Here is a 26,878-nt window from a genome sequence, read left to right as displayed (position 1 = left end):
ATCGGTGGTTAAATCCCTCCGTATAAAGAAAACCTTTATACTTACCCAGAGAAGGGATGGATGAGGCACACCGGACCCATCTCTTCTGCTCCCCACGCCTGCGCAACACCTTAATGAAGCTGGAGCAGTACACCCTGGCTTTATTGGGCAAGCACGGCGCTTCAAGGAGGTGCTGTGAGCATCAGAGCAAAGTAGGTAAATAGGGTTTTTATTTTACTAGTGGGCACAAAGGGACTTGATAAAGGATGGTTTGGGACACTAAGCCACTTGCCCATAAGGACCCGTTGGGTGGTTTATGGTTCTAAATCGCCCTGACAGGTCCTCTTTAACTGGTTTGAGTAGTAACCAACAATTGTCTTCTGTGATGGAAGTAGAATGCCCCCTATTTTTACTGGGGGCACAAGTTTAGGTTGCATAGCCAACTGCCCCCCCCCCCTTACCTCAAGCTCTTCCATAGTGACAATACCATCGTGGTTAGCATCGATAACCTCTTCAAACTCTTTCTTTCTATCTAGGACCCATTCATCATCAATATCCTGTGCCTGCTTGTTCTCTACTGTGCCCACGGGAAGGGAGATGAATTCGGACAACGTCAGCTTCTTATCTCCGTCCTGGTCTGTGGAGAAGACAGAACATGAAATGACAATGTAATTGGATGGTTCGCTAGTCTCTACAGTGTCTAGACTATACACAAGCTGCAATCCCAGTTACAACCCACTGACACGTGTACTGCTGTTTTTTGTAGGATAACAGGAATGATTTCCATTTCTGTCCAATTATACAATGGCACATTAAGGTACAAAACGGAGCTCAATATTAAATGTGAAAAAGCCAAATTATTATTTTTCTTTTATATTTTTTGACCACAAATCCACAAAATGAAAGTTAATAGAAACTATGAGGGAACCAACCATGTTTCCACTGATCTCACTGTATGTATGTGGCCTGAGATGATGCTCCGGTATGATACGGACAGGTCCCTTTTCACAAATCAAAATAAGTTTTAGAATAATCTACATTTTCATATATGTAGTAGCAGAGTGAATTTGTTTTTTCTCTAACTTTACACGGTTTTATCACAAAAAAAGAGAGAAATGTGCTGCTTAAAAGGGAACCTGTCAGCAGAAACTGACCTTTTAAACCACTAGCAGTATGTTATCAAGCAGCTTACACCTCCCATTGTCCAGTGTGGGGACATCATGCAGAAAATCAATGTTTAAGTTAGATGTAATTTGGTTGTATAAAGTCACAGAGGAGGAGAGTTCAGCACTGAAGTCAAGCTCTCCGTGCCACAGATCACCACCTCTGCTGTAACTGACATCATTCATTACACTTCTGAAGAGCCGGTTACAATGCTCCTGGACACAGAACTGTCAATCACAGTGAAGGGGACACACAGAGATGGGAGAGCTTGACTTCAGTGCTGAGCGCTCCATTATTTTACAACTCACTTCAAAGTTGATTTTCTAGATGGTGCCATTAGGGAACCAAGACATGGAAGGTGTTAATCTGCACAACAACATAGTAGTAGTTCATATTAGTGGTTTATCAGATTTATTAAGTCAATTTCTGCTGACATGTTCCTTTTCAGCATTATTTAATGGGAATCCAAGTAATTTCCTTGGGGTCCCTTGAATTTTGGAAAAAAAATATGAACAAAGGTTTATCTTCTATTTGTAAGATATTATTAGGCCCTGTGATGTTGGCGGACATTGGGGTAATCATAGTTGTAGGGTGTACATAAAGAGGTGCTGGATATCTTCCTGATATAATATTATGGGTGTCACGGTTGTCCCGTGGCTTGCACGTTGCACTACATGAAACTATGTGATCGGCACCTGTATGTATTTGGAATATGAAGCATCCACCTCCTCCTGGATTGTAGGCATGTTAATGGGTATTTATCAGGATTTGCCACAGTTGCAGCCTTAATTACATGATTTACAACTATTTCAGAAGCACAATTTGGCTGTTGTGACTTCCGCTTTGTGCCTGTGTCACAATACGACCACATTGACAAAGATCAGGTACAATCTTCATGTTTGCTGTGAAGCCTTTATGTAAAACAAATATGTCAAGAAACGTGTGAAGGTTCCCCTTTAAAAAAAAAAAAAAAAGTGTCAGACAGACAGAATCTGCTATCGGTGAAGTAGATCAGACAAGTTCAACGCCTTTTTTTTTTTTTTTTGCTGCTTGTATATGGAGGTATCAAGGCTAATGTGTGGTCTTGGTATCAAGTCTTACAGATTTGATCTATACTTTCTATGCTTTTCTTACATTAAAGGACATCTACCACCAGGATGAAAGGCTGTATGCTAATGAGCCTGAGGGGCTCCATTAACATCCATGGAACCTGGAGTCCTTCAGGCTCATTTGCATATAGTCCATTATCCTGGTGGATAAACACATTTTGGTTCTCAAATCTCCCCCTTGTTCTGAATTAGCTTCACCTCTACTACATCACAGCTGTAATACTGTGGTAAGCAAGACTGAGTCGTACCTGTTTCTGACAAGGTAGGTACATGTGGTGAGCCACGCTTTCCTTTCAGTCCTCTGCAAAGTCACGTACATGAAACGCGTATGTATGAAAACGAATTAGTAACCCTGAATAACACCTCAGAGAGGTTTCCCCACTTAAAGTGTAGTTATCTTCAATATACCATAGTTTCATAAATTGGGGTCTGGGTGAAAAGACCCCTAGCTATTAATACTTAAAGGGGCACAGGTGTGACTCAGATTTGTAAGTGACAGAGGAGGGCTCCCTGCCTAAAGGTCCCCGTTTTGGAGGACCTAATCTGTCCCCGTGATATTCATTCTTGTGATACCAATTTTGCCCTGTAGCAGGCGCTATTACTGATCGTTAACTTCCTGTGAGCAGGACCTAATGTTACAGGGGTGATGAATGATGTAACTGTTTAGTGAAAATATGTAAACGGCGACAAAGTCATGCTCTAACCTAAGTCTCGTACGATTTCTTTCACCATGAATGTTAACATCGCCTTGCTGTGCTCTGGGTGCAGGAATGACAGGAACTCCTCTTCGTTCAGGAGCAGATCGGTCGGAGGGTTGTCGGCTTGAAACCAGCGGTCTTTAAGGTTATCGATTAGTTCCTGTGCTGTGAGAGGAAACGAGAACTGGTAACCATACATTCGAAACTTCCCACACACTCGAACACTTTAATTGTTTTCTGTGAATAGGAAGGGAACTAGTTACGGTTGTATTTTACATAGGAAGGGGTCATGTTTTGGCCGTAGGAGAACTAGAAACTAAAATGTTTATTAAAAGGAACGAAGCACAATTTCTTCCAGAAAAACTGACACCCCTGTTACAAAGTTGTGCCGAGTATTGCACCTCCGCTCCATGGAAGTAATAAGCTGAGCTGCAATATCACACACAACCAGTGCATAGATGTGCCAGGGTCACAAGAAATCGGCTTCCCTTTCTTTTGCATAGCACCTTCAAAGCACCTGATCAGTGAGAACGCCCATCATTCCAGATCTGACTGATCTAACGGTAAGTAATGAGTAAAAGCATAATTGTAATGCTATTTATCCACATAGAAAACCAGAAAAAGAGTAATAAATGTGATACCAGTAATATGAAACAACTGGAGAAGAGACACATCTGATCATCTACAATTAGACGATTGTGTTGTGATGGCAGAGCAGTGCTTAGGACCAAAAGTCCCACCAATAATAATGTGATGACAGAAGCCATTGCTTAATTCCATATGATGACCCCTCAAAGCCATTCTAAATAGACCTCTATCAACATCTCCCGATTTATAGGACAGTCCATCAGCTCAGGCTACATTTGACAAACCTCCTACTAAATATTGCTACGATTTGTTAGAGCAGTACCTGTCACCAATAAAGGAAGCAGGACAACCCCTTTAAGAATGTATTACTACTGTTTACTAAGACTTCTATGCATAACTACCAAAACTATGCAGTCTGCTCCTGCAGTCTTGTATGCCTCATTCTCATTCTGTTTGCTCCCTATGCTGTGTGTGTGCAATGGATAACTTGTGGTGCGGTTACACAGTGTGTTCTTAAACACATTGAGAAGGCATGTGTTGATACATGTTTACCATGGGTTTGGCTGGCTTGAATCCCTTTTTCTTAATTTCTGGAAGTGAGGGCAGCTATGAAAACATTAACCCAGCCTTGGATTCAAACAAGCCAAACCCATGGTAAACATGTAAAAACGCATGCCTTCTCAACGCGTTTAAAAATGCACATACTGATTTGACTCCGTTTAGAATTGTCGATAGCATATGCGTTAATGTCCTGGTGTCTCTTATTGTTTATGTGCAAGATACGGACTGAGACAAGACAAAAAAATATGCGATCAGCCATGGCACAACCCAATGCATCTCTGCCTAAGGCTACCGCTACACGGGGCATTCTTGGACCATTTTCAAATGAACTGAAAACGCATGCTTTGTTGTATGTTTACCATGCGTTAGGTTAATTTTAATCAGTTTCACAGCTGCCTACACTTCTAGAAATGAAGATAAACAGCTTCAAACCAGCCAAAAGCATGCTAAACATACAAAAACGCATGCGTTTTCAGTCCGTTTAAAAACAGTCCGGAAAAGCACTGTGTGGCAGCACCCCAAGTCAAAAGTAGAGGCAAGTTAGCAGGGCATAGGACTGCAGGACTACACAGTTTGTTGTCAGGTACCATGGAGACACATGGTCCAGATAGAAGCTGTATAAACAAATCTATAGCAGATTTTTTGGCAAGACCTATTAAAAAGTTGCTGGATACATTTCGACATTGCAAGCACCCAAAAAAATATGTGGGTTAAGGTGAAATCTAAAATCAATTGCTCTGAGGCGAATGATGGTACTTGAAAGTATTTAGATCTGGAGCAGAGCACTGGACTCTGAGGCTACAATTATTATTGATAACATGCGGCTGTAGAGATCTGCTACCTTTGTCGTTATAGTCATGACTCAAAGAGATCAAGAAAGAAGCTGACATCACCTCATCTGTTTCCTAGACTGTACAAAGGAAAGATAGTGTCTACGACAGACAGTTTCCAAAGATGGAAAAAAAACTGAAATAAAAATTCCCTTCAACCCCAATAGATCTTTGGTCAATGGACTCTGAAAACAAGCAACAACTTGAAAAACATATGGGGGGAGTGATAATCTGTCAAATGTAGGTAAATAGCAGAAGGTGAACGTGGGACCTTTCATTCACTCTCAGTGTTAGGATGATCTATAGGTGTGACCTGGGTCTCAATGACTGTTGGCCAATATGGTATATTTTCTGTAGGGGTCATCACACATTACACTCTACGTGACACTTACTTTCTTCATCAATCTTCAGCTCTTCGTTGTTTTTCACCTTCTCAGCGACCTCCTTTTCATTGAAGCCTTTGCTGGCCAGGAACCTGATCTTGTACTCATCCCATGACACATGTCCTGTGATATCAAAACATAGATTTACAATACTGTAGAGTCATAAAGAGACAGGACAGCGAGTTAGGTGGCCACTGTATTACAGAGGGAGTTGTATGCTCCTGCCTCTGTGCTAAGGGTCAAACAGCTGATCTTTGGGGGTGTCAAGTGTCATGAACCCAACAAATCCATAATAAAAACCTATCCTATAGATAAGTCATTAATAATTTGAATTGTAAGCCCCTTTAAAAAGGTGTATAAATTTAGTAAAATATATATATTTCAACATTTTTCTAAAGGTTATTAAGTTTTCTTAAACTTAACAGCTACCACCATGATCTTTACTGATCAGATAAAATCAAAGGAAACCCAATCTGTCATTTAGACACAAGGGTTGAATACTGTAAATCAGGATGTAGAGGAAGGATGTGGCAACTGCATAGTTCACAGGTCCTGCCAGCAGCGTACAGGCCAGGATGAATATAAAAAAAACTACTTAAAAACACCTGAAGTGATAAAGTACAGTACAGTAAAAATGTAGTGCATGGATCACCTTATAGAGCCACAAAATTTCCGGCATAGTATGGCGCCACCTAGTGGTCAAAGTGTATAAATATGAGAAAGTCATCCTACTAATCCAAGAGCTGCAGGACCCACATGTCCAGTGAATCTCCCTGCACCAAGGTCTCTACATAGAAATCCTACAGGCCACTGCAATAGAAAAAGCTTTTTGCCCGGCTTGTCTGGTAAGAAGCAGAATCTCTGCAACTTGATGACAGTACAGGCAGTCCCCGGGTTACATACAAGATAGGTTCTGTAGGTTTGTTCTTAAGTTGAATTTGTATGCAAGTCGGAACTGTAGGTTTTATAATTGTAACCCCAGCCAAAATTTATTTGGTGTCTGTGACAATAGGATTTTAAAAATTTTGGATTGTCATAAGAACCGGGATTAATAATAAAGCTTCATGGCAGACACCACTGATAACTGTTCCAGCTGTTATTGTAACCCACGGCTGAAATACAGTAAATTACCAACATGCAGAGGTCAGTTTGTAACTAGGGGTCGTCTGTAAGTCAGGTGTTCTTAAGTAGAGGACCACCTGTATATCGGAAGAAACAACTTTTACAGAAAAGTAGGCGCTAAATTTCCTGTTAAAGCAGAGGCTTGTTCAGCAAGACCACAGGAGACACTTTTAAGTGATTGGCAATGTTTTAAAATAAAAGTTTGTATGATATTTTGCTTTAAACACAGGACTTTGTATATAGATCATGAAATGAAGCATACAATAACCCCTTTCAATGAGGCAATACGTATAGGTGGGTTTTACAGCGAGTCAGAGTCACTAACCTCTAATAGGTTTACATTCCATTGCATAATTTTGGTTTCATGGCCTTTTTTTCAGAGAATATGAATGATGGCAAAAACTTTTCCACTCATGGTTAGTGCTTGGGTGAAGTCATTTATTGTCAAACTACAGTGTTTTCTCTTTTTAAATCATAATGAGAACTAAAAACATCCGAATCATCTGGACCTAAAGTTCACATACCCCAGTTCTTAAAACTATGTATTACCCCCTGTAACATCAATGACAGCTTGAAGTCCATATCACCTTGTTCAAGAAGCTTTGAGGCTTGTGCTGTTTGGAGTATTGTAGGGGAGATACTTCATTAATCATAGACTGAACACTGCTCCGTGGCATTATCAATTCCTTGGATATCTTTCCTGCTTTATACAGTTCAACTACCTAACCCCATAGATACGACGCTGACTAGAATTATTAGGTTTTTTTAATTAGAATTTTATTTTTTTTAACCTCTCCATGCACCCGCAGCTGACCCGTGACGTGCTATTATATCACGGGTCATGATAGGGTCAACTTCTGTGCATGTTATCAAGCCAAAATCACCAGAGTATGGGTGCATTCACACGGCAATGTTGACAGCAATGTAATTAAGCAAATCTCCTCTTCTCAGCTGTTAAAAACGCACGTATTAACACCACATGTGAACGAATCCTATGTGAACTTTTGATCACTTGGATCAGGGTCATTTGTATTTAATAAAAGAAAACAGAATAGTTACACAATAAATAGCTTCACCCAACCACTAACCAAGAGCGGAAAAAGTTTTTGTTATAATTCATATTATCTGAGAAAAGGCCAAAAAGCCTTTTTGTAAACTTTTGAGCACAACTCTACATGCATCTAGGTCCTTTTATCTTTCTTTTGAAGGACAAACAGTGCATATATAGACATCTGATAATCCAGCACTTCCATCAAAGCTGGACGATCTTGATTTCTCAATGCGGCCATGAAGCAAAAGACTTGATATGATAATAAGTGTAGGGAGATCTGTGTACTGGGAAGTCATTACTTACCATCATTATCTGGGTCTACAGCTCGGAAATGAAGCTTGTTCTCCTTAACAGCCTCCTGGAAGTGCTCTTCTGTCTTCTCCATGATCCAGCGCTGCATTTCTTGTGCACTGATTTGATTGTCCTTATTTCTGTCCACCCTGGAGGAAAATATAAAAAGTAAATGTAAATTGTAGAAGACAGTGGGGCTTTGTTTATTTTCACTTCTGTTGCACTCAGTGACAAAGTCACCCATTTAAAGGGAGTTAAGACCGTCATGAGACAGAATATAAGGTGCTGAGACTATCTTTAGAGACTACCATCCAGAGATTTTTTGATAAAATGTTTAATTCTTTCGGTTTTCATCTTCTACAGACTTCAGGTTGTCTTATCAATTGCACAATGCTTAGTCCCGATTCCACAGAGACCCATCAGAAAAGCTGCGCTCATCTCCCACCTCCTCAAAGCCAATTAAAATGGGTTATCCAGGCTATACAATATTAAGTACAGTACATAGAGTCAGAGATTTCTCCATCCACCGTGTATTACCTGCAGTAAGCTTGCACAGACTCTACACAGTTTGCTTCTGACCCCATCCATTGTTTAGCCGACTCTGCTAAACAGGGGTGTCCCATCCTTATCAAGCTCATACCGATCATTTATTCTATGGATCAGTCTGCAATATTCTTTTTTGCCTGGAAAACCTCCTAAAACTTTAAACTCATTTCACATCATGTGAGACATTCAGCATTTATTACAAGAATGTGCCTGACATATACCTGGAGGGTATACATATATACATATGCCTCCATCTGCTCTGTACACTGTGGAAAACTAGCTATATCTTCCTCTCCTGCTGAGCGACATATACACACAGCAGGCACCATTGTAGGCAATGGGGGGCAGATGCTGCAGTACTGCATCCCTCCCCAGCCACTGGACAAAAGTAAGGTCATTAGGACAGTACAGTCACACCACTGGAGGAAGCACCAAGAACAGCAGAAGCCAATCACTTGCTGCTGCAGATGTTCCCTCCTCCGCTTTTATTGAGCATACAGTGGGATACGTCCTAGCCCTCCATTGCAAGTACACGTTGGAAATCCTTTACACAATTCCTTACAAAACAATGGAAAAACAAGATGTGAAAGAAGCCTTATTTTTATTTTTTTTACCCCAGAAGCAGCCGCACTCCGGCCCTAAAGTCAGCTGGATGGTAACACTACAACAGACTGTGTGGTCCTCAAAAGAAAATGACAATATTTTCTCAATCTTTCGCAACCCCGTTTTTTTCCAGAAGGCTTTAGTTCATCCGTGTTGCCAATATTCATAGAATGATCTTGATAACAACCCAGATATTTAGTAATAATAATAAGAAGAAACCTATATATTTGAAGAAGAAGAGTTGTTTGGGATTTTTCTGAACATTTTACATCTCTGTCATGGGGACTTTTTTTTTTCTTTTTATTGAGAATCAATACTTTATAAAAACAATATTTACTGTGGTAAAAAGACAAGAGTCATCAATCTTCCCCTACCATGGCACAAGCCACCCACGGCCATTATACTGTGTTCTTGGGTTACACCTCATAGTAGACTGATATAAAGGCTCAGGGTTTATATGAACATCGCTCCAGCGTTAGAAGCAGGTGACATTCTGTGACATTTGGTCGGATGTGGAAGGTTTTGCTTCGCACAGACGGTCGGGTTGTGTAGGCGCACCTTACGCACACTGTTCTTTCCCCAAATCAGATATTTGTTAAGTAAATTGCAAAGTTAGCAAAAATAAAAGAAGATTTGTGGTTATGTGTTCAGTGTAGTGCGATTGGGATGGATTTCTTTGAATGGATTACTTTTTTTGTTCCATTTTAAGTGAGTAGGGAGATTGAATACACAGTTAAAAACACACATACTGTAAATAGCCAATGTAAGGGAAAATGACTTATGGAGGGAGATTTATCAGAAGTGTCTGAGAGAAGAACTGCTCTAGTTGTCCATGGCAAACAATCAGAGCTCAGATTTTATTTTCCCACAGCTATTTATAAAATTAAAGCTGAGCTCTGATTGGTTGCCACTACAATGTTTTCTATCTTTGTGGGGTATAATTATTCTCCTTGTGGAGACTGCAGAATCTTATAGACCAGACAATGGACCTGGAAAAAGGAATATGCAGATTATATCAGGATACAAAATAACTGTAAATGTATAACTATTGGCACCTAGGGGAGACAGAAAACCCCAGGTATCAAAGCTTGACACTTTAACGGGCATACATAAGGATGTTAGCCAAAGGACTATGAAGCAGATACCAGTAGTAGGCAAACATCTTGCATCTACATGGCAGGGAAGCTGCCTCCAATAGGAAGTACTGGAGAGCCTGATGACTTATGTCTGTGTCATACATGGCTCACGAAGGCTCATAAAGGGTTTGCATAATGAGGAAAACGTATCTTTGATCCTATAGACCGGGCTCAGTCCTACCCTGTGATCCTCATTTCATCCATCAGTCAGAACTTCTACTATTAGATGGGGGAGATAAATGACTTAATGACACAACCCCATGTTTTTATATGGACTCTCACATACAGCTGCAGTTTCCCATGCCTTGTGTTTAAGCCAAAGCATTACACAAATTACAGAGCTAGTCTTATTCCTGTCCGTGTTTGTGGCGCAGGTTTATTTTCAATCGTCATTGGCGCGTGAGCAGATCACACACACTGATAACACACGTGTCCCTGGTCTGCAGCCCTATATTGTGCATGTTCAGGTTCAGGTAGACTAAATCTTCCTGACAGGTTTCCTTTGAGTCATGAGCAAAGCTCAGGGGTGGCTTATAGTGTGACAAGATGTAATCGGTGACCGTACCCTGCCACAGCATTATTATTTTCTGCTTCACTTTAAAGTCTTCATCAACAAACACACACGATAAAGGAAATGTATTTGCTGAAAGTTGGGTTCATGTGTAATAAGGAAGCCACGCTCTCTCCAGGAAACCACACCTAACATGCCGACCCCTTCTCATGACATAACCAGACATCACCCCGAGGCCAGGCTGCGAGTAGGATGTTTAGACCTCCCACTTGAGCTGCCTTCTGACACATGTGTACACACTGTACCTGCTGTCTTGACTGTAAACTTTTGGAAAACTGAACTTCATGTTACACTTTTTTTTTTTACACTTTCTCTCAACCGTGAGTAATGTGTAAACACAAAAAGCCATAGAAGAAGCGCACAGGAACACGTATCTTGGTGCAAAAAAATCCCTTAAAAGGCGTTGTCCCATGAATAAGACTTTTCCCACTACTGGACTTGGGAACTAAAATGAATCAGAAGAACAGTTTCCTCTGCCAAATGTGTTAAAGGAAACCTACCATCAAAATCCATCATTATAAACCAGGGACACTTAGGGTGACACATGGCGTTTTGAACGCATTTTTAACTAGTCAGTTTTTTTTAAAACGCACGCGTTTTGGACCAGTTTGAATTAAGATAATTGGTCAAACCTGTCAAAAACTGATGCGTTTTTTAACGCATTCGGGGTTTGACGGACTGCTTAGAAACGGCCAAACACGCCACATGTGGCATCACCCTTACTTATAGATCCAGGCAGTGTGACTGTAGTAATCTTCTTATATTTGTTATCCATGGCCTCTTCCCTTCCAAAAATCAACTTTTACAATTACACTAATGAATTTAAAGGGCTCTGGGAGACCAGAGCCTCTCTGTGCTACAGCTTCACAGGCTGTTACACCGTCTCCCCTCCCACTCAAAACTTCGTTCACAAAGCCAGAGGGGGGTAGTGTTCATGGACATTATAACAACCAAAAGCATTGGCATCATTTTAAAAGTAGATTTTATGATGCTGGATTTTGATGATAGATTTCCATTAACATTGTGTTTACATCATATTTCACAATGTACATAAACACAATATTAACACATTTTAGAATTGTATTGTTTATGCATTACGAATGCTGCATGTGGAGATGATGTGTACAGCTCATGTACCTTCCTATAGATATATCAAGCACAGCAGGTGATGGCTATTCAATGCTGCAGTCATCCTGCGGCATCGCAACATTTAGACCCCTAAGGCTGGGTTGCCCACAAGTGAATTTGATCCAAGAAACCGACTCCAACAGCCCAACTTCTGGACTGAACTGACACGCTGAGTTCAGACCAGTCATGCAAGTTTTGGCCTGGGAAATCCAACTGTAATGCAATTATTGGGGTAGCCAGGAGGATGGGGTGTCAGTGGGAGCCCAATAACTGCTCACTGATCGGTACATTCATACACCCATCAGGTCCTGACTGTGCCAGACAAATTGTAAGTTGAAGTTCAGCGCACAGATGTGCACCGTTGTGTGGGAGAGTTTTCTGTAACCACACCGAGGCTTAGAGAACCACAATACCCTGTCACGTTTCATGTTTTGAGGCTTCCTCAATGATAAAGGGACAGTTTCTTGTAAAGGTGCCGCTAGACACAGCACTTCCACAGCGCACCACTGAGCCTCCATTACCGACTACGTAGGTTTAGGTTTCTCAGAATGACGACACTTTTTGTACAGGGAACGATAACATCCAAGGCAGATTAATTGTTGAGGTTTGAGTTCTACCCAACATTCAGAAAGATTCTCACTAAATAAGATACCAGAGATATAACTGTATGATCTGATTACCGACATCACAAAGAACTCTATGGTAATGGCATCTGCTGACGGAGATCACATGAAGTTTAGAATTGGCGCTTGAGTTACCTGTTCTTCCATGACAATCCAGGTAATGTATAGGTACACATGAATATAGGGCCAGGGTATAAAAATATCAAACACTGTATACTCGCCCCTTTCTGGCGCTCCAGTTCAACATGATGCCAGTCACCAGCTACAGCCTGCAACATCAACATCAGGCCGGACAGGGGGGAGTATATGGGCTTTGTTAATTTGATATCCTATGTAAAAACCGCTGTGAGAAGGGGAAACCAGATGTAGGTGGGGGTTCTGTCTGAGGAAGGAAGAACAGACATGGGGGAATGGGGGGTTGGTGTGAGGATGGGAAACCCGACTAGCTGTCTGTATTAAAGAAGTTATATTTTTGTGCATAGGAGCAGTATTATAGTAAAATATATCATGAAGTCATAGCTTACGCTAGTTTCTAGGATTTCCTCCCATGATTGGACCTGCTTTAGGCCGGTCCCCATTTTTTTTACTATCTGCTTCTGACAATTTCCAAATTTCCATTGTCATCATTATTATTATTGTTGGGTTTGAGCACTGTATTTGTAGTCTGCCCTGGAGTCTATTACAGTAGCTATCAGGTGCGTAACTACAGTGGTAGCAGCTGTTATGGGGCCCACAGCGTTGGGGACCCCGTCATCTAACCTGACACTAAACAGACATTGTGTGCCACTATATACATATTAAGCTGCACATTGTACAGTATAATATGTATACTAACATATGTGATGTATATATATTGATATGTGTGTATGGTGTGTAAATATGCTGTACGTCTGTATATGGCACTGTATGTGTATATGCTATATATGTGTGTGTAAGATTGTATAAAATGTGTGTATGAACTGTATGTTTATGTATACAGGTATTTAAATGTGTGAGTATATGTGGGAGTTAAATATGCATAATTGAAAGTGGGGCGATGCCCCCATTTGGAAGTCTGCTATGTGGCTCTGCCTCTCCTAGTTTTGCTCCGGGTAGCTATTGTACAAACGCAGAATTTGGTTTCCGGGATGGCATTGTGTACTGTACTGTGGTTATTGGTGCATTTAGGGTGCTGGTCTCCTGAAGTTGCAGGGTATGACAATGTGGCCTTCAGACAGAAAAAAAGTTGTGGACCCTAGCTCCGGATGTTTGGGGAATTCTCTCTCTGAAAAATCTAAATGGGTGAACAAGCAAAAATAGAGGAAACCAGCCAGAACCAGGCAAAAGAGACCAGCTAGAGCCTAAAGCTGCCAACAATAAACAGTGTTTCAGGAGAAGGGCACAATGAGGTCCTCACCTGCTGGATTTTATCCAGACAGCCTACCTGCTTATATACTATATTCTCATACGGTATAGTTCGATTAAAGGGGTATTTCCACGAAGACAAGATTCTTAAAGGGAACCCATCTGTGAAAATTGAACGGATGAACCACTATCAGTACATTGCCAAGCAGCTTAACATCTTCCAGATGATGCTTATTTCATGACCCAGTGTGGTGGTCTCATCCAGAAAATCAACTTTTATGTTAAATAATAGTATAAAGTCAAGGAGGCAGAGATCTTAACACTGAAGTCAAGCGTTTACAATTTGGTTGCCCCTGGATTCGACCATAAATGGTTTAATTCTGCTCATGAATACCTTCTCTTATCTGCACACTGCAGTGCTCTCTGCCTCCCCAACATTCGAAGACCATCGCAGACACAGGCACTTCCTGCCGACAAGCAGCATGCAGAGGACTTACTCTACTAGCTGCAGACAGATAAGGTCTTTATTCAGGGGAGGTGAGGGAGTCAAATAGCAGGGCTCACTCTGTGTGTGATTTAGGCGAGTTAGCAGAGTGTGTCATTGTGTTTTATGTCCATCTCATGGATCTCATCATCTCTTATCTGCCTCATATCTATTTTTCTGTGTTTTAGATGCTAGTAGAGTGTTGAGAAGCTAAGTAAAAGTGTAGATAAACCTGGACCCTGATAATCTAAGTACATTGTCAGCACATAGCATTTAAGCAGACACTTTATGATCCTTCTAGCTCTATAAGATGCTATGTGCTGACAATGTACTTAGATTATCACTCAGTGATGATCAGTGTAAGACTCCAGAGTGTGGGCACACTCTGGAGTCTTACACTGACCATCACTGAGTGATAGCAGCTAAAACAGCAATAAAACTGAGTAAAATTTTGAAGTAAATGGTTCAAAATTATCCGTATTGTGTTAACATCACCAGGGTATTTAGATTTGAGAATCTTCTTCTGTGGGAAAACCCCTTTAATAATGGCAATAATTAAAACAGAGGGATTGGTCATATATAAAGCTGTCAGGGGTCTTACTCCTGCTCATAGATATTGCTTCACTAATTTCACCCATAGCAAAAAGGGGTAAAAGGAAAGTCAAAAGCATCCAGATAATGGGATAAGTGAGCAGAGCTATGAGGAAATCTACACAGCTATAACTCCATATAAAAGGTAGTAAATTTGGAGATAATCCTTTCAGAGAAAGATTCAGTCGGTGAGCAAATACATAGCATTGTATGGGGAAAAGAATCTTTTTTAACCAGCCATGTCAACTTGCCTGAATGGCTGCCTCACGCATAAGAAAAGACTGTAGAACAGGACTGTGATCAGACATATGGGAAGATGTGAAGTATCTACAACAGCAGTATGTATACCCAACAAATATCCTGGAAAGAGTGTGACACCTGTAGGTATGGCAGGTAAATTCTCTCAAAGAGGGGTGGAAGTAACTACAGGGATCAACCCATCCCATCTCAGACATAAATAATGCAAGTTGAAGTCTCCCAGCAGGAGAACTTCAGCACCTGGAAACTGAGATACTAAAGTAAATGCTTGCAAAAGTTCCAGAGAACCAGGAGGAGGATTATACAGACCCAGCAGCACCAATGGTTTAGAAAACAGATGAGTCGTATGGGTCACTTGTTTCCGGAATTTTGGTTCTGCTGCAGCAAACAATCATCCACCATCATCTTGTAAATTTTGGTGGCAAAAGGGGATTTGGATTATAGGATGGCTGTGAAGAATTGTTTCCAGACCTCTTTCAGGGTAGGTGTTTTTTCCTCCTGAGACCCAGCTTTGCATACAGTTGATGAGGCAGCGAATGTACTCGCCCGTTTGTAGCAAAGCACAGGTCAGGCACCATATTGGTTTGAGCCGCATGCAAAATCTTAAAATTTTTACGCCACCAAACCATTTTGCGGCACGAGGCAGTATCTCACTTCTCCCCCAGATAAGGAATTTTGGCGGAATTCCCCGGGGCACAGGATGGGAAATCAGGATAGAAGTGAGGAGCTAGTGAGACAACTGTCCGCTTATATCAGTGGTGATCAGAAACAAGAACACAGAAGGAGAATTATCAGAAGTGTCTGCGGTAAAACTGTTAATAGTTGGCCAAGGAAACCAATCAGAGCTGCGCTTTAACTTAATAAACAGTTCTGTACTTAGACACTTCTGATAAATCTCCCCCAGCATATTGCATGTAAACAATGCAAAACACTGGGTGCTCTTTACTGATCACAAGCTTATCACTGAAAATGCAATCGCGTTGTGCCCCGCTCCGGGTGCTTGCATTGGGATTTTAAATTGAATGCAAGTAGCGCGTATGACAACACCATAAACATAAGTGTGTGCAACAGTCCTAATAGCTGCAGCTGTTTCACTTTTAGATGCAAGTGTTTTTAGCAGGATTTTATAAATGATAAAGTGTAGGATGTCCTGGTCACAAGCCAGACCTCGTCATTAGTAAACGGTAGCAGATAAATGCTGACATTTATTGGAGTTTGTTGCTGACTCTGTCCCAGGTCCTTTAAATTTTACAGAGGAACTGCTGACCCCAGGTAAGATGACACTAATAAGATCAAAAAGATCTGCAGTTATTTGAAGCCCTGATGCAGGGGACTAGTGAATGTCATTGCTGCCATAGTGGTCTAGTGCCGCCTGCTCAGTGATGGGAGCCTTGTGAGACAGACAAGCAGAATAAATGGATGTGCTGTAGTTTTTTGGTCCTTTTACTTGCGCAAGGACCATCTAAATCCGCTCATGAGTGACAGAAGCTGTAGTCAGCTCCCCCTTATCTGATATTGATAACCTATCAGGAGAAATCTTCTAAGGCAGCCAGCACGGTGAGACAACAGCATATTTCTCAAATGAGCAAATAAGAAGGAACTAGCTTAGTCAGACAATCCAATGTCTTTAGGCCACGAAGGACTAAATAACTCTACTATAGTAACTCCATGAAAAACCCTATGGCACATAAGATAGGAGCTTCACAGCATCTAGAATTGGTTTTGCTTGTCTGAAAATTATACTGGATTTTTTTTCCCTCAAGGACTTTTTCACAGGTTAATGTTTGAAGGGCAAAACCATAAGAGATAATATACATTGATAGGGCCTGCACTTGTTCTGGTTTTGGACTATTAGTGATAACAATAATAGTGATTACCCAATATGAACACGACAAAGAGAATGGAGCTGTGCAACTGGTTCTGTGCTCTGTGTAGGTTACTGTTCTGGAGGCAGCTAATCATTCAGGTCCTGAGCCACGGATCCCCATTTGCACAATACGGATTACCTCTTTTTTTTTTTTTAGGCTGAAAAGCCCCTTTAAATAACTAGGGGGCAAACCATGTGACCATATGCACTGCATGTAATTGATTGCGCACCTGCTGAACATGAAGCAAAACCTGACAAATTACTGTGCAATGTAAAACCACCCAAAACCAAACAAGAATCTGACAGGAAGTATCTAGTGCCTGAAATGAATAATTGTAAAGTATAACATGGGACCATAAAAAGCCATAGGAAGCAAGACGTCATTTCTACTAAAAAAAAAGTCAAGGATTACATTCAGGAGTGTCATTTTCATGTTATTCGCTGTTACAGGGGAAATTCTCGGAGCCCGGTTCAGGTGACAATACTGCATGAAGGCAATCTATAAGAAAGAGGAGGGAGCTAAAGGGAAGAGGGAGCTGATAGATGCAATGTGCTATAAGCAGCTACTTGGACAAGAGGGGCTCATACATGGAAAGGCCATTAGAAATTAGGGCCAATGATTCTAAATGCAGAAGAGTCACAGGACATTCACAATGGAGTTCAGGACTTGGAAAGTTACTATGATGTTCCAAAACAAAAAAAAAAAAAAAAAAAGAGAAAAGATATGTTTATATTTAAAATAATATAGATTTTTGTTCATAGTGAAATAAGATATCCTCCTGAAAATAAACCCTAATCCAAAAAATAATATAAGTCCTATCACAGTATGATTGAATGATTGACGATATGATATAATGTTCTCCTGCCGTTGTAAACCTGCATCACCTGGGTTAAGTCCTACAGTTTGGTGCAACAGTTTTGTGGAGAAGAAGGGATCTCTGGCATTATAGATCACCATAGTACACTAGAAATCCCATCCTCTGCACAGATAAATCACGGCCATGTGCCCCCGGCTAACTATAACCCATGCTCAGTCATATACCTACTTTGAAAAGATGGTCACCAGCTTCTTCCTGTTCTTTTTTGGCTCTGAATCCTCATCAAATTCTTCTATCGCTTTTCCTAAGAAGACCTCCTGATGGAAGTCCTTGTTGAGGTGACCATCCATCTCCATCTTCATTCCATTTATATGATCTTGAGGCAAAATTTCATTCTCATCCTTATTGTCCACTGATTTTTCTTTTAAGGCAGAATTATTTGCCGGTCTGGCATAAACATCCATAAGAAGAAATACAAATAAGAGGGAGAGGTAGAGGGAACCCAAACTAAAGAGGAATGCCTGCTTAGACACCATTGTCCTTTATCGCTTTACCAACAGGATGTAGTTGTAAAGTAATTTCCTTCCTTAAAAAAAAAATAAGATATGTAACAGTTATTGTAGATATTATGCATCATAAAAAGTAATATTCTCCCACACTGTTTACAGATACTGAGAGTCAGATATCAATTTGATGTCTATACTATAGACAGGAAATCTACTATCAAAATGCAGCATGATAAACCAGGGACACAGACTCATAGAACCAGGCACAGTCACTTTTTTTTCGCTATCCATGGCCTCCTTCCTTCTAAAATCAATTAAAAAATTGAGACTGAAGGGCCCTGGGACATTACCATTGCCCCTCAGTGCTCTAGCTTCACAGGCTATTACACTTGTGCTGAAATTTTCTCTGTTGTCATGAGATTATAGTAGATAGAGAAGGAAAAGTGCTGAGGGAGCAGAATAAGGATGGGACAGTCTAAGGCCCCTTCCACACTAGCGAGTGTGATGCGATGAACTCGCATCACACTCGCAACGCAAGCTGCCGGGAACGCACGGCCCGAACGCTGCACCGCGGGAGTGAACTCAGCATGTCAGTTCACTCCCGCGGTGCAGGGTTCGGGCCGTGCGTTCCCGGCAGCTTGCGTTGCGAGTGTGATGCGAGTTCATCGCATCACACTCGCTAGTGTAGAAGGGGCCTAACAGCCTGAGAACCTGCAACATTGAGGGGCTCTGGTAACACCCCACCAGGACGTTTAAGGTTCATTAGTATAAATAAAAATTGGATTTTACAAGGAAGGAGCGCATGGATAAAAAATATAAGATTACCACATTCACGGTGCCTGGATCCATCATGCTGGTCTATCATGCTGTATTTTAATGGTAGGCTGTTTAAAGTTTTCAACAACCACCAGTTACCCGTAAAGAATGCAGCAGCAGGTAGAGCACACACAATGCAGTTTCCTTCACTTTCAATGTAAATATCAGGTCACACAATGCTTGGCAAATATTTGCTCATGTTTGACATGCGAGACAGCTGCAGTGTTCCAGATCTCTGAATGTGCAGACTGTGACAAAAGGGTAAAATAATGTGTAATATTAATAAAGGGTTTACAGCAACAAATCATCAAGGACAGGGTATAGAAGGGCGAGGTCATGGCACAGACCACAAAGGAACATAAATTTTGCAATGCAGTACAAAAGAGAGAGGCTCCTAGTCGTCCCCCCCCCCAAAAGCAACAATCATAAAGAGACATTTACAGCAAATATACACACTACTAGAGCGGGAGTGTATAGTACAGTATATAGTTTTGAAGGAAAAGTTTCACTATAATTTAAAGAGGGCCTGTCACATCTAAAAACTGCACTTGGAGCTGCTTACTAAAGTAAGATACAGCTTACTACAGCTAGTAGTGCTACAGCATATGCCGCAGTGTTACCCTGCTAGCGTTATTGGAAACCTCCGCTAACGCAAACAAACACTGCAGAGCTGTACAATTGAAAACGCCGGACTGCGCTGTAAGCGGTCTGGCATATTCATGAGGGGACGGTCCGAGGCGCTGCCTCTCCCCTGGACCGCTCTCCTACTCCATAGGCCAGCGGTGACTGCCGAGCTTCACGTGGCAGTCACCGGCCCTAATCCAGCCCCCTCAAGAATACGCCCGTCCGCTAAAAGCGTGGTCCGGCGGTTTCAATTGTACAGCGTGGCAAATCGGAAGTTACTTTAGTAAGCAGCTCCTAGTGCAGTTTTTAGAGGTGACAGGTCCTCTTTAACATTTTCTTTTTATTGAGATAAATCATCTAGTCATCAAGGTGACAGGTCCATCAGTGATTGACAGCTAACACCGATTCACAGTCATCCATGGGAGTTCTATCAATCGCTGATAGGTCTTCCTCCATGACTAAATAACTGCTTCTGGTTGTGACGCAAAAAGGATGCTTCTGTCTGCCAGTATAAGTCTATGGACATGTTCAGTATGTATGCCTGGTACTTTCCTCATACACTGAATGTGTGCCATAAACGAGTGAGGTCCTCTTACTCCTTCCCCTATATACTTAGCTGGATAAGAGTGTTCTTGGCATGAAGTGAGCCAAAATATTTCCAAGTACTTATTAAGGCTCCGCTGCCATTGCAGTGAAAATATTAGAACCGTGCTGGAAAACTGGTGAGGTCACTAGGAACTGTTCAAATCTGGATCTGGCATAGCAATTATGGCAGTGATGGCAACCCTTTTAGTAGCCGAGTGCCCAAACTGCAAGCCAAAATCCCACTTATTTATCGCGAGGTGCCAACCAAAAATGAAAGCAATGTACACAGAGAACCGTGGGGCCGGCAGTAGGTCCTCCAAAGATAGTTCGGCCCTTCTCCCACTTCCTACAGTCCCAAGTAGCGAAGTAAGTATCACTTAAATATATGACTGAAAGCAGCATCTTTTAAGTTGCCTGGAACTGCAGGAAGATTCTTTGAGTCCTGTCTGGTGTGATGGGGCGATGGGCCGGGTGCCCACAAAAACGGCTCTGAGTGCCGCCTCTGGCACCCGTGCCATAGGTTCGCCACCGCTGACTTATGGCAAGTCATGTAGTACGGCTACAGTGATCAGAACCTTAAATATTCTCCTGACAAATAAATTGTAATATAGAGATCCCATAGCTTGCAGTCTAACAAGTAGGTAAGTGGACTGTGCCTCCAAAGTAAATGATGAAATAAGTACAGCAGTACAAAATACATAAATAGCAGTTAACAATATGTCAGTGCAAAGGTTTAGATCCCAAGCCTGATCAAAGTACAGCCAACCATCTACTATGTGCTAAACTAGTGAGCCATGTGTAAGTCACCTCATATTTAGAGTTCCCCTCACCCACTGTGAATAAAGATCTGCAGTGTAAAGTGACTTGGAGTCCAGATTTGCACCTAGGCAATGCCAATGTTGACCTCCACTTTGGAGACAGCACATTTTGTGGCAGATGTATCGGCAGAGCACACTGCCAAATCATCTGTGTCCCCAGACTTTTGCCTAGTAACAATTTTCACAATGCAACTGCATATTAAACAGAAAACATGAATTGATATACTGAGGGCAACCCCCCACTCCGCACAGTACCTCTTAGATGTCTTTATACATGTCTCTTTACATGTCTTCTAAAAAAGATTTTTATTGATGCTCTCTGTAACTCCAGCATACAGGGTGCTCCAGCATACAGTGTAACTAACCTTTACTAACAACTGAAGCTGACACTGTGGGCCCCATCAGGAATGAGAGAGAGAGAGAGGGGGGGGGGGATGAGGGAGTTAATAGGGACACTGAATATTTGACTTGCTGAAGAGAATTCCTGAGGGGTGGGGAATGAGAGAGCCAATAACTCTTCAGGGAGCACCACACCACCACAGTCTCCCTCAACTCGCTCATTCCCCCAGAAAGTCACATACAGCCAACATCTCCCTCATTTCCCCCTCCCCCAGGAATTCTCCTCAGCGAGTCACACAGAGCCAAAGGGCGCTCGTGCGCCAGCGTATGATAGCCCCGCCGCTACAAATTCGCAGCCCGATACATGAAGAGGCCTGGCGTAGAAAAAAACGCAACCGCCGACTTTTCACGTATTTGGCGTGAAGGTGGCGGATTGGGGAAAATAATCGCAAAAGCTAGCAATAAGCTAGCATTTGCGATTATTTCAGGGCCTCTGCGCCACTGGCGGTGCGCAGAGGTCCTGATAAATATCCCCCATTGTCTCTCTAAACTCCCCCATTACCCCCTCTCCAGCAATTCTCTATAGCAAGTCACACACAGCCAACATCTCCCTCATTCCCCCTCCCCCTGGTATTCTCCTCAGCCAACGTTACTGTCAACTCCCACATTTCCCAGTCACTTAGGAATTCCCTTAATCGATCCCATTTCCCTGTTAGCGGTATTGCGCGTCATTTATGCTTATCTTCTATAGAGTACAGCCACTACAATCACAGCCTCTTGCGTACATGCAACAGGAATGGACTCAGCTCTTTAAATTTTGTGGGGAAAAATTGCATAAGTCCTTCTTAACATAGTGTGGATCTATCCACCATGTTTAGTGCTGAATCATGCATCCTAAACAACAAGGGACTAAACCATAACAAGAAAATTTTTGCCTAATACACATATTACACCCTAGAAAGTCAGAAGAGTAGAAACCAACATGATGCTGTCATTTATCATAATGGAACCGAAACTGAGACCTGCCCCCCTGTCTATCGCACTGAGCCTAAGTAATGGATGGTATATATATATTTATGTACCACTGTCAGTACATACGTCACAACATCTGCTCTACCTGCTGTACACGTCGTCACCGCAGCTGGAGCTGGTCCCCCGTACGGCTCATCCACAGACCGGAAGCAGGAAGTGATGGGAGCCGGGGGAAGGTGGAATAGAGGACACGCCTGCAACAGACACAAGGTTCCGCCTCCACCTGGCGGTCGGTGCATGTCATGAGGTGGATGTTTCTGGCTTTGGTGCAGTGCGGTGCTGAGCTCGGCCATCACACTGCAGGACAATAAGGGGGGCTGTCACAACAATGCGACTGATGCAGGAATTACACATGTCAAAACTTACATTTATTTGGTAAAAAGTATATGAAATGTAGGATGTGATCACACAGCGTCCAAACCAAGAGTGAGTCAAGCAGAAAGAATTGTAAGACCTCATTCAGACTGCAGGTTCTGATCAGTAGTTATTTATACACAGCACATGTATCTATTGTGCTGTGACTGTAGACTTTATCTCAGTCAGTGTGTTTTATTTGGCTAAACATAGAAGGAAAATGCTGACTAGAATACAGCTGTTACCTGAATGGGGTCTTTAATGGGTTGGCCACTTTACCTCATGTTTTTTTTAGTAATGGGGAGGGGGAGAGGGAGGATATTAGGGAATTTATAAATTAAAAATCAATTAAAAGTTCTGCTCTGCTTTCTTGATATGTAACGCCTTCTGTTTATCAGCCAGAAATTCCTTAAGTGGCTGCAGATGGAGGGTCATGTGATCTCTGTGCATGAACAATTGCCCTACCAAAGGTCCTGGCAGAGAAATTGATCATAGACAGATCACGTGATCCTCGATCTGCAGCTATTTTACGGACTGCAATGTCTGGCTGATGGTCAGAAGACATGAGGCTTCACTTTACATATCAAAAAAGCGGAACAGAACTTTTAATTGATTTTTAATTGGTGTATTACCTGATATCCTGCCCCCTCACTTGCACACACATTTAAAAAAATATGAGGGAACACGGCCAACCCATTTAATAGGAACATCTTACCTAGCCTCTGCGCAGCACTGCTGTAAAGCCATCAACGTGCAGGGCAAGCGCTGCTGTCTTGTAGCAGTCATCTGTTCTGCTGTATCCCTAACTGGAAGTGTTGGGAGGTCTCAAGGCCTGCAACTGCTACAATGCCAAGAAACCAGAACGGAAGAGTTCTGCTAAATGACTGGGCATAGTGCATGAGACCTTAATGTTTGTGTGGGATGTGGGGGAACCAGTGAAGTTACTGTAATCCTATAGAAATTATCTCATAGTAATCCTGAGGTGGCTATGGTCATTGCAAACTTATCCTGACATGTAAGATCAAAGGCTAATTTAGCAGTTTTGTAAATTGAGCATCAAAGCTTACCATTGCCTGGGTAGAGATGCCACTGTCAGGGAATAGCCCTTGATCAGTGAATGAGACTTTCAGTCAGGCTTTCATACTGTAGTAAAAATGGGTGTATTCAGTCCATGCAGTTAATTTTCCATGAGAAAGTATCAAAAATGCTTAAAGGAAACCTACCACACTGATGTACCTATTAAGGTAGATTGGGTGGTAGGTGCCTCTATTGGACTGGAGGATAGCCCTTTTAAGGGCTAATCCTCATATTCCCTGTATCTTTTTGTAACTTTTATTTCCCCTAATATCTACATTTACTAAAGAGGCTACTGGGGCGTGGAGTAGCTGGAGAAGAGGCTACACAGTGCAGCTACTCCACGCTCCAGTAGCCTCTTTGATCCTCCTACCTGATATCTTCCGTGCGCAGCTACGAGGAACTGCGCCCCCTCGTCTGCAAAGCCGGCGTTCTGCGGATGCACAGAACACAGGCCCGCATACCCAGAACTCCGGATCCTCGTGGCTGCACGCCGAAGATATCTGGTAGAAGAATCAAAGAGGTTACTGGGGCGTGGAGTAGCTGCACCACGTAGCCTCTTCTACGGATACTCCACGCCCCATTAGCCTCTTTAGAAAATTTACATATTAGGAAAATAAAAGTTATAAAAAGATACAGGGGGCGTGATGATTAGCCTTTAAAAGGGCTAGCTTCACGTCCAATAGAGGCACCTACCACCCGATCTACCTCAATAGGTAGATCCGTGGTGGTAGGTTTCCTTTAAAGTTTTTCCAATGCAGTTTTAAATTCACCCAAATGCCAAATAGAAGATCTGAATACTCTATGCAAGTTTGCCTAAATGTACTCGAACAGTTGTATTTTGGACTGAAAACAGACCTGTTGTTATATATTCGCTTTGCTGATAAAATTGAGAAGTGTCCATAGAGTACAGTATACAAGGAAATGTATAGCAGTCAATAATAAAACAATCCCTGCAAAAACCCTTTCAAACCCCAACAGTCGAGATAGAAGTAGTTTAAGTTAAAGGACACCTGTCATCAGGTCTGTGTCACTATTTCTGTCACCTCTACCTGTTGGAGCAGCTCACAAGGATCCCTTCACAGCCTTTATCTAGTTATTTAATACATTAATCATTATAAAATCATCTTTTCTTTATCATATAAATGAGGCTGGTCACATGGTCAGAGGCAGTGATGTCACCCCTGTTCCCCCTCCCCTCTCCTCCCCCTGCTCATGTCTGTGTGTAATGTATAGTAAAGTATTGCTGGTATCTGTGCTGTACCTGCTGACATGCTGCATCCTCCTAATATACAGAGACACAGACATCAGCTACACATGAATCTGACATGTTCTGCTGTAACATGGCTGCCTGGAGCTGCTGTATATCTCCTATACACACACACACATGCACACACAGGCTGCAGGGGGCGTGGCCACCAGCACCAGGAAGCACATCATTATACAGCCTCACAACATTATACAGGCTGTCAGTCATGCACTGGGGGTGTGGCTGTGCCTCCCACTCATGAATAGAGTGGACAGCTTGAATATGCTAATGCTTCATTGGACATTTCACAGGTCATTTGCATACAGCTTTGGACCTCATTGCTTAGGTGTACAGGCATGTAGAGGGATAATGAAGGGATAGAGGCAATGCTCTCTAATGGCAGTTTATGAAAACATATTTAGTTTAGGGGGGTTATTTTGCATGACGGGTTCTCTTTAAGGCTAACCCCTTAACACCGAAGCCACTTTTCACCTTCCTGATACGGCGCATTTTTTCAAATCTGCCCTGTGTCACTATAAGTGGTTATAACTTTGGAAAGCTTTAACATATCCAAGTGATTTTGATATTGTTTTCTCGTGACACTTTGTACAAATTTTAGTGGTATGTTTTGCGTTTATTTATGAAAAAACAGATATTTGGTAAAAAATTGAAAAAAATCTTGATTTTCGAAATTCAAAATGTTCTACCTTTTCCATACATAGCCATAACAGCAAAAAAACTTACTAACTAACATTCACTAAATGTCTACTTTATGGGGACACGGTTTTTTATGCATACATATCATTTTTGTAAGATGTTATGGGGCATTGAACGTTAGGTGCTATTTTTAACATTTTCATAGAAAACACAGAATCCTGCTATTGAGAGTCCTGCTCAGGTTCCAAGCCACTTTAAGAGACCTAAATAAAAGTAAAACCCCATAAATTACCCCATTATAGAAATGACACCCCTCAACGTATGTAAAACAACTTTTATGAAGTTTGTTAACCCTTTAATTGTTTTGCAGGGATTAAAACAGGGGATGCAATTTTAAAATTAAAATTTTTTTGGCTAAATGAATATGTTTTTCATATTGTTTCTCTGGACCATTTGGACATCTAGGGACAGCATAACCAATAGGGCAAGTGTGGGACCGCCCTTGTTAGGGCGGGAGTCAATCTTCCGGGCGATAGGTGAGAGATCTTAGGGATAGCTGTCACATCTGGACAATAGGCTCCCTGCCATCCTATCGCACCATCTGAACCCGAACCAAGCGCACTACCGGATTGGGTGAGATTGTTTCAATTTTTCCTCCTCTCTATGTGCTGTAGCTGGTTATGTTATTGACCAAAAGATGTTACATGGTTATGACATCTGTTAATGATCTGTATAGGAGCATGATATGTGCTAATCATGTGTACATAAAAAGATCTGTGTCCTATCAGTGATATATACACTTGAAACTTAATCTCTCTTCCGAGTGCATCAATATCCATATGTGGTGGTAACCTGCTGTATGGGCACACGCCAGGGCATCGAAGGGAAGCTGCGCCATTCAGAGGAGATTATGCATTGCCACTTTTTATTCACTATACAATCTTTATTTTTTTTTGGCAATTTGGACATACTGTATAAGGGCTTATTTTTTGCTACATTAGTTGCACTTTACAAATACTTCATTTGAGTGAGTCATTAAGTCATTGATGAGATTTTATTAACTCTTGAATGTATAGAGG

The 26,878-nt window shown here is 41.8% G+C and overlaps 1 protein-coding gene across 2 annotated transcripts in view; it reads right to left on the bottom strand.

The window, feature by feature from the left end:
* SDF4 (stromal cell derived factor 4) overlaps positions 1-22,679 on the bottom strand; it is a 31,115-nt gene extending 8,436 nt beyond the window's left edge. The window contains exons 1-6 of one of the 2 annotated variants that reach the window (XM_072156085.1): positions 22,551-22,679; positions 17,974-18,331; positions 7,789-7,925; positions 5,322-5,435; positions 2,957-3,115; positions 441-616 (exon numbers count right to left, since the gene is read on the bottom strand). In XM_072156085.1, the coding sequence (XP_072012186.1) occupies positions 441-616; positions 2,957-3,115; positions 5,322-5,435; positions 7,789-7,925; positions 17,974-18,281 (894 nt within the window). In that variant the 5' untranslated portion in view covers positions 18,282-18,331; positions 22,551-22,679. Of the gene's footprint in view, positions 1-440; positions 617-2,956; positions 3,116-5,321; positions 5,436-7,788; positions 7,926-17,973; positions 18,332-22,531 lie in introns of both variants that reach the window. The other variant, XM_072156086.1, reaches the window with a different exon arrangement.
* Positions 22,680-26,878: the final 4,199 nt, after the last annotated feature.

Source organism: Engystomops pustulosus, chromosome 6, assembly GCF_040894005.1.
Source record: "Engystomops pustulosus chromosome 6, aEngPut4.maternal, whole genome shotgun sequence".
Taxonomy (NCBI): domain Eukaryota; kingdom Metazoa; phylum Chordata; class Amphibia; order Anura; family Leptodactylidae; genus Engystomops; species Engystomops pustulosus.
The sequence above is the reverse complement of the archived record's forward strand: the minus strand, read 5'-3'. Positions and strand labels throughout refer to the sequence as shown.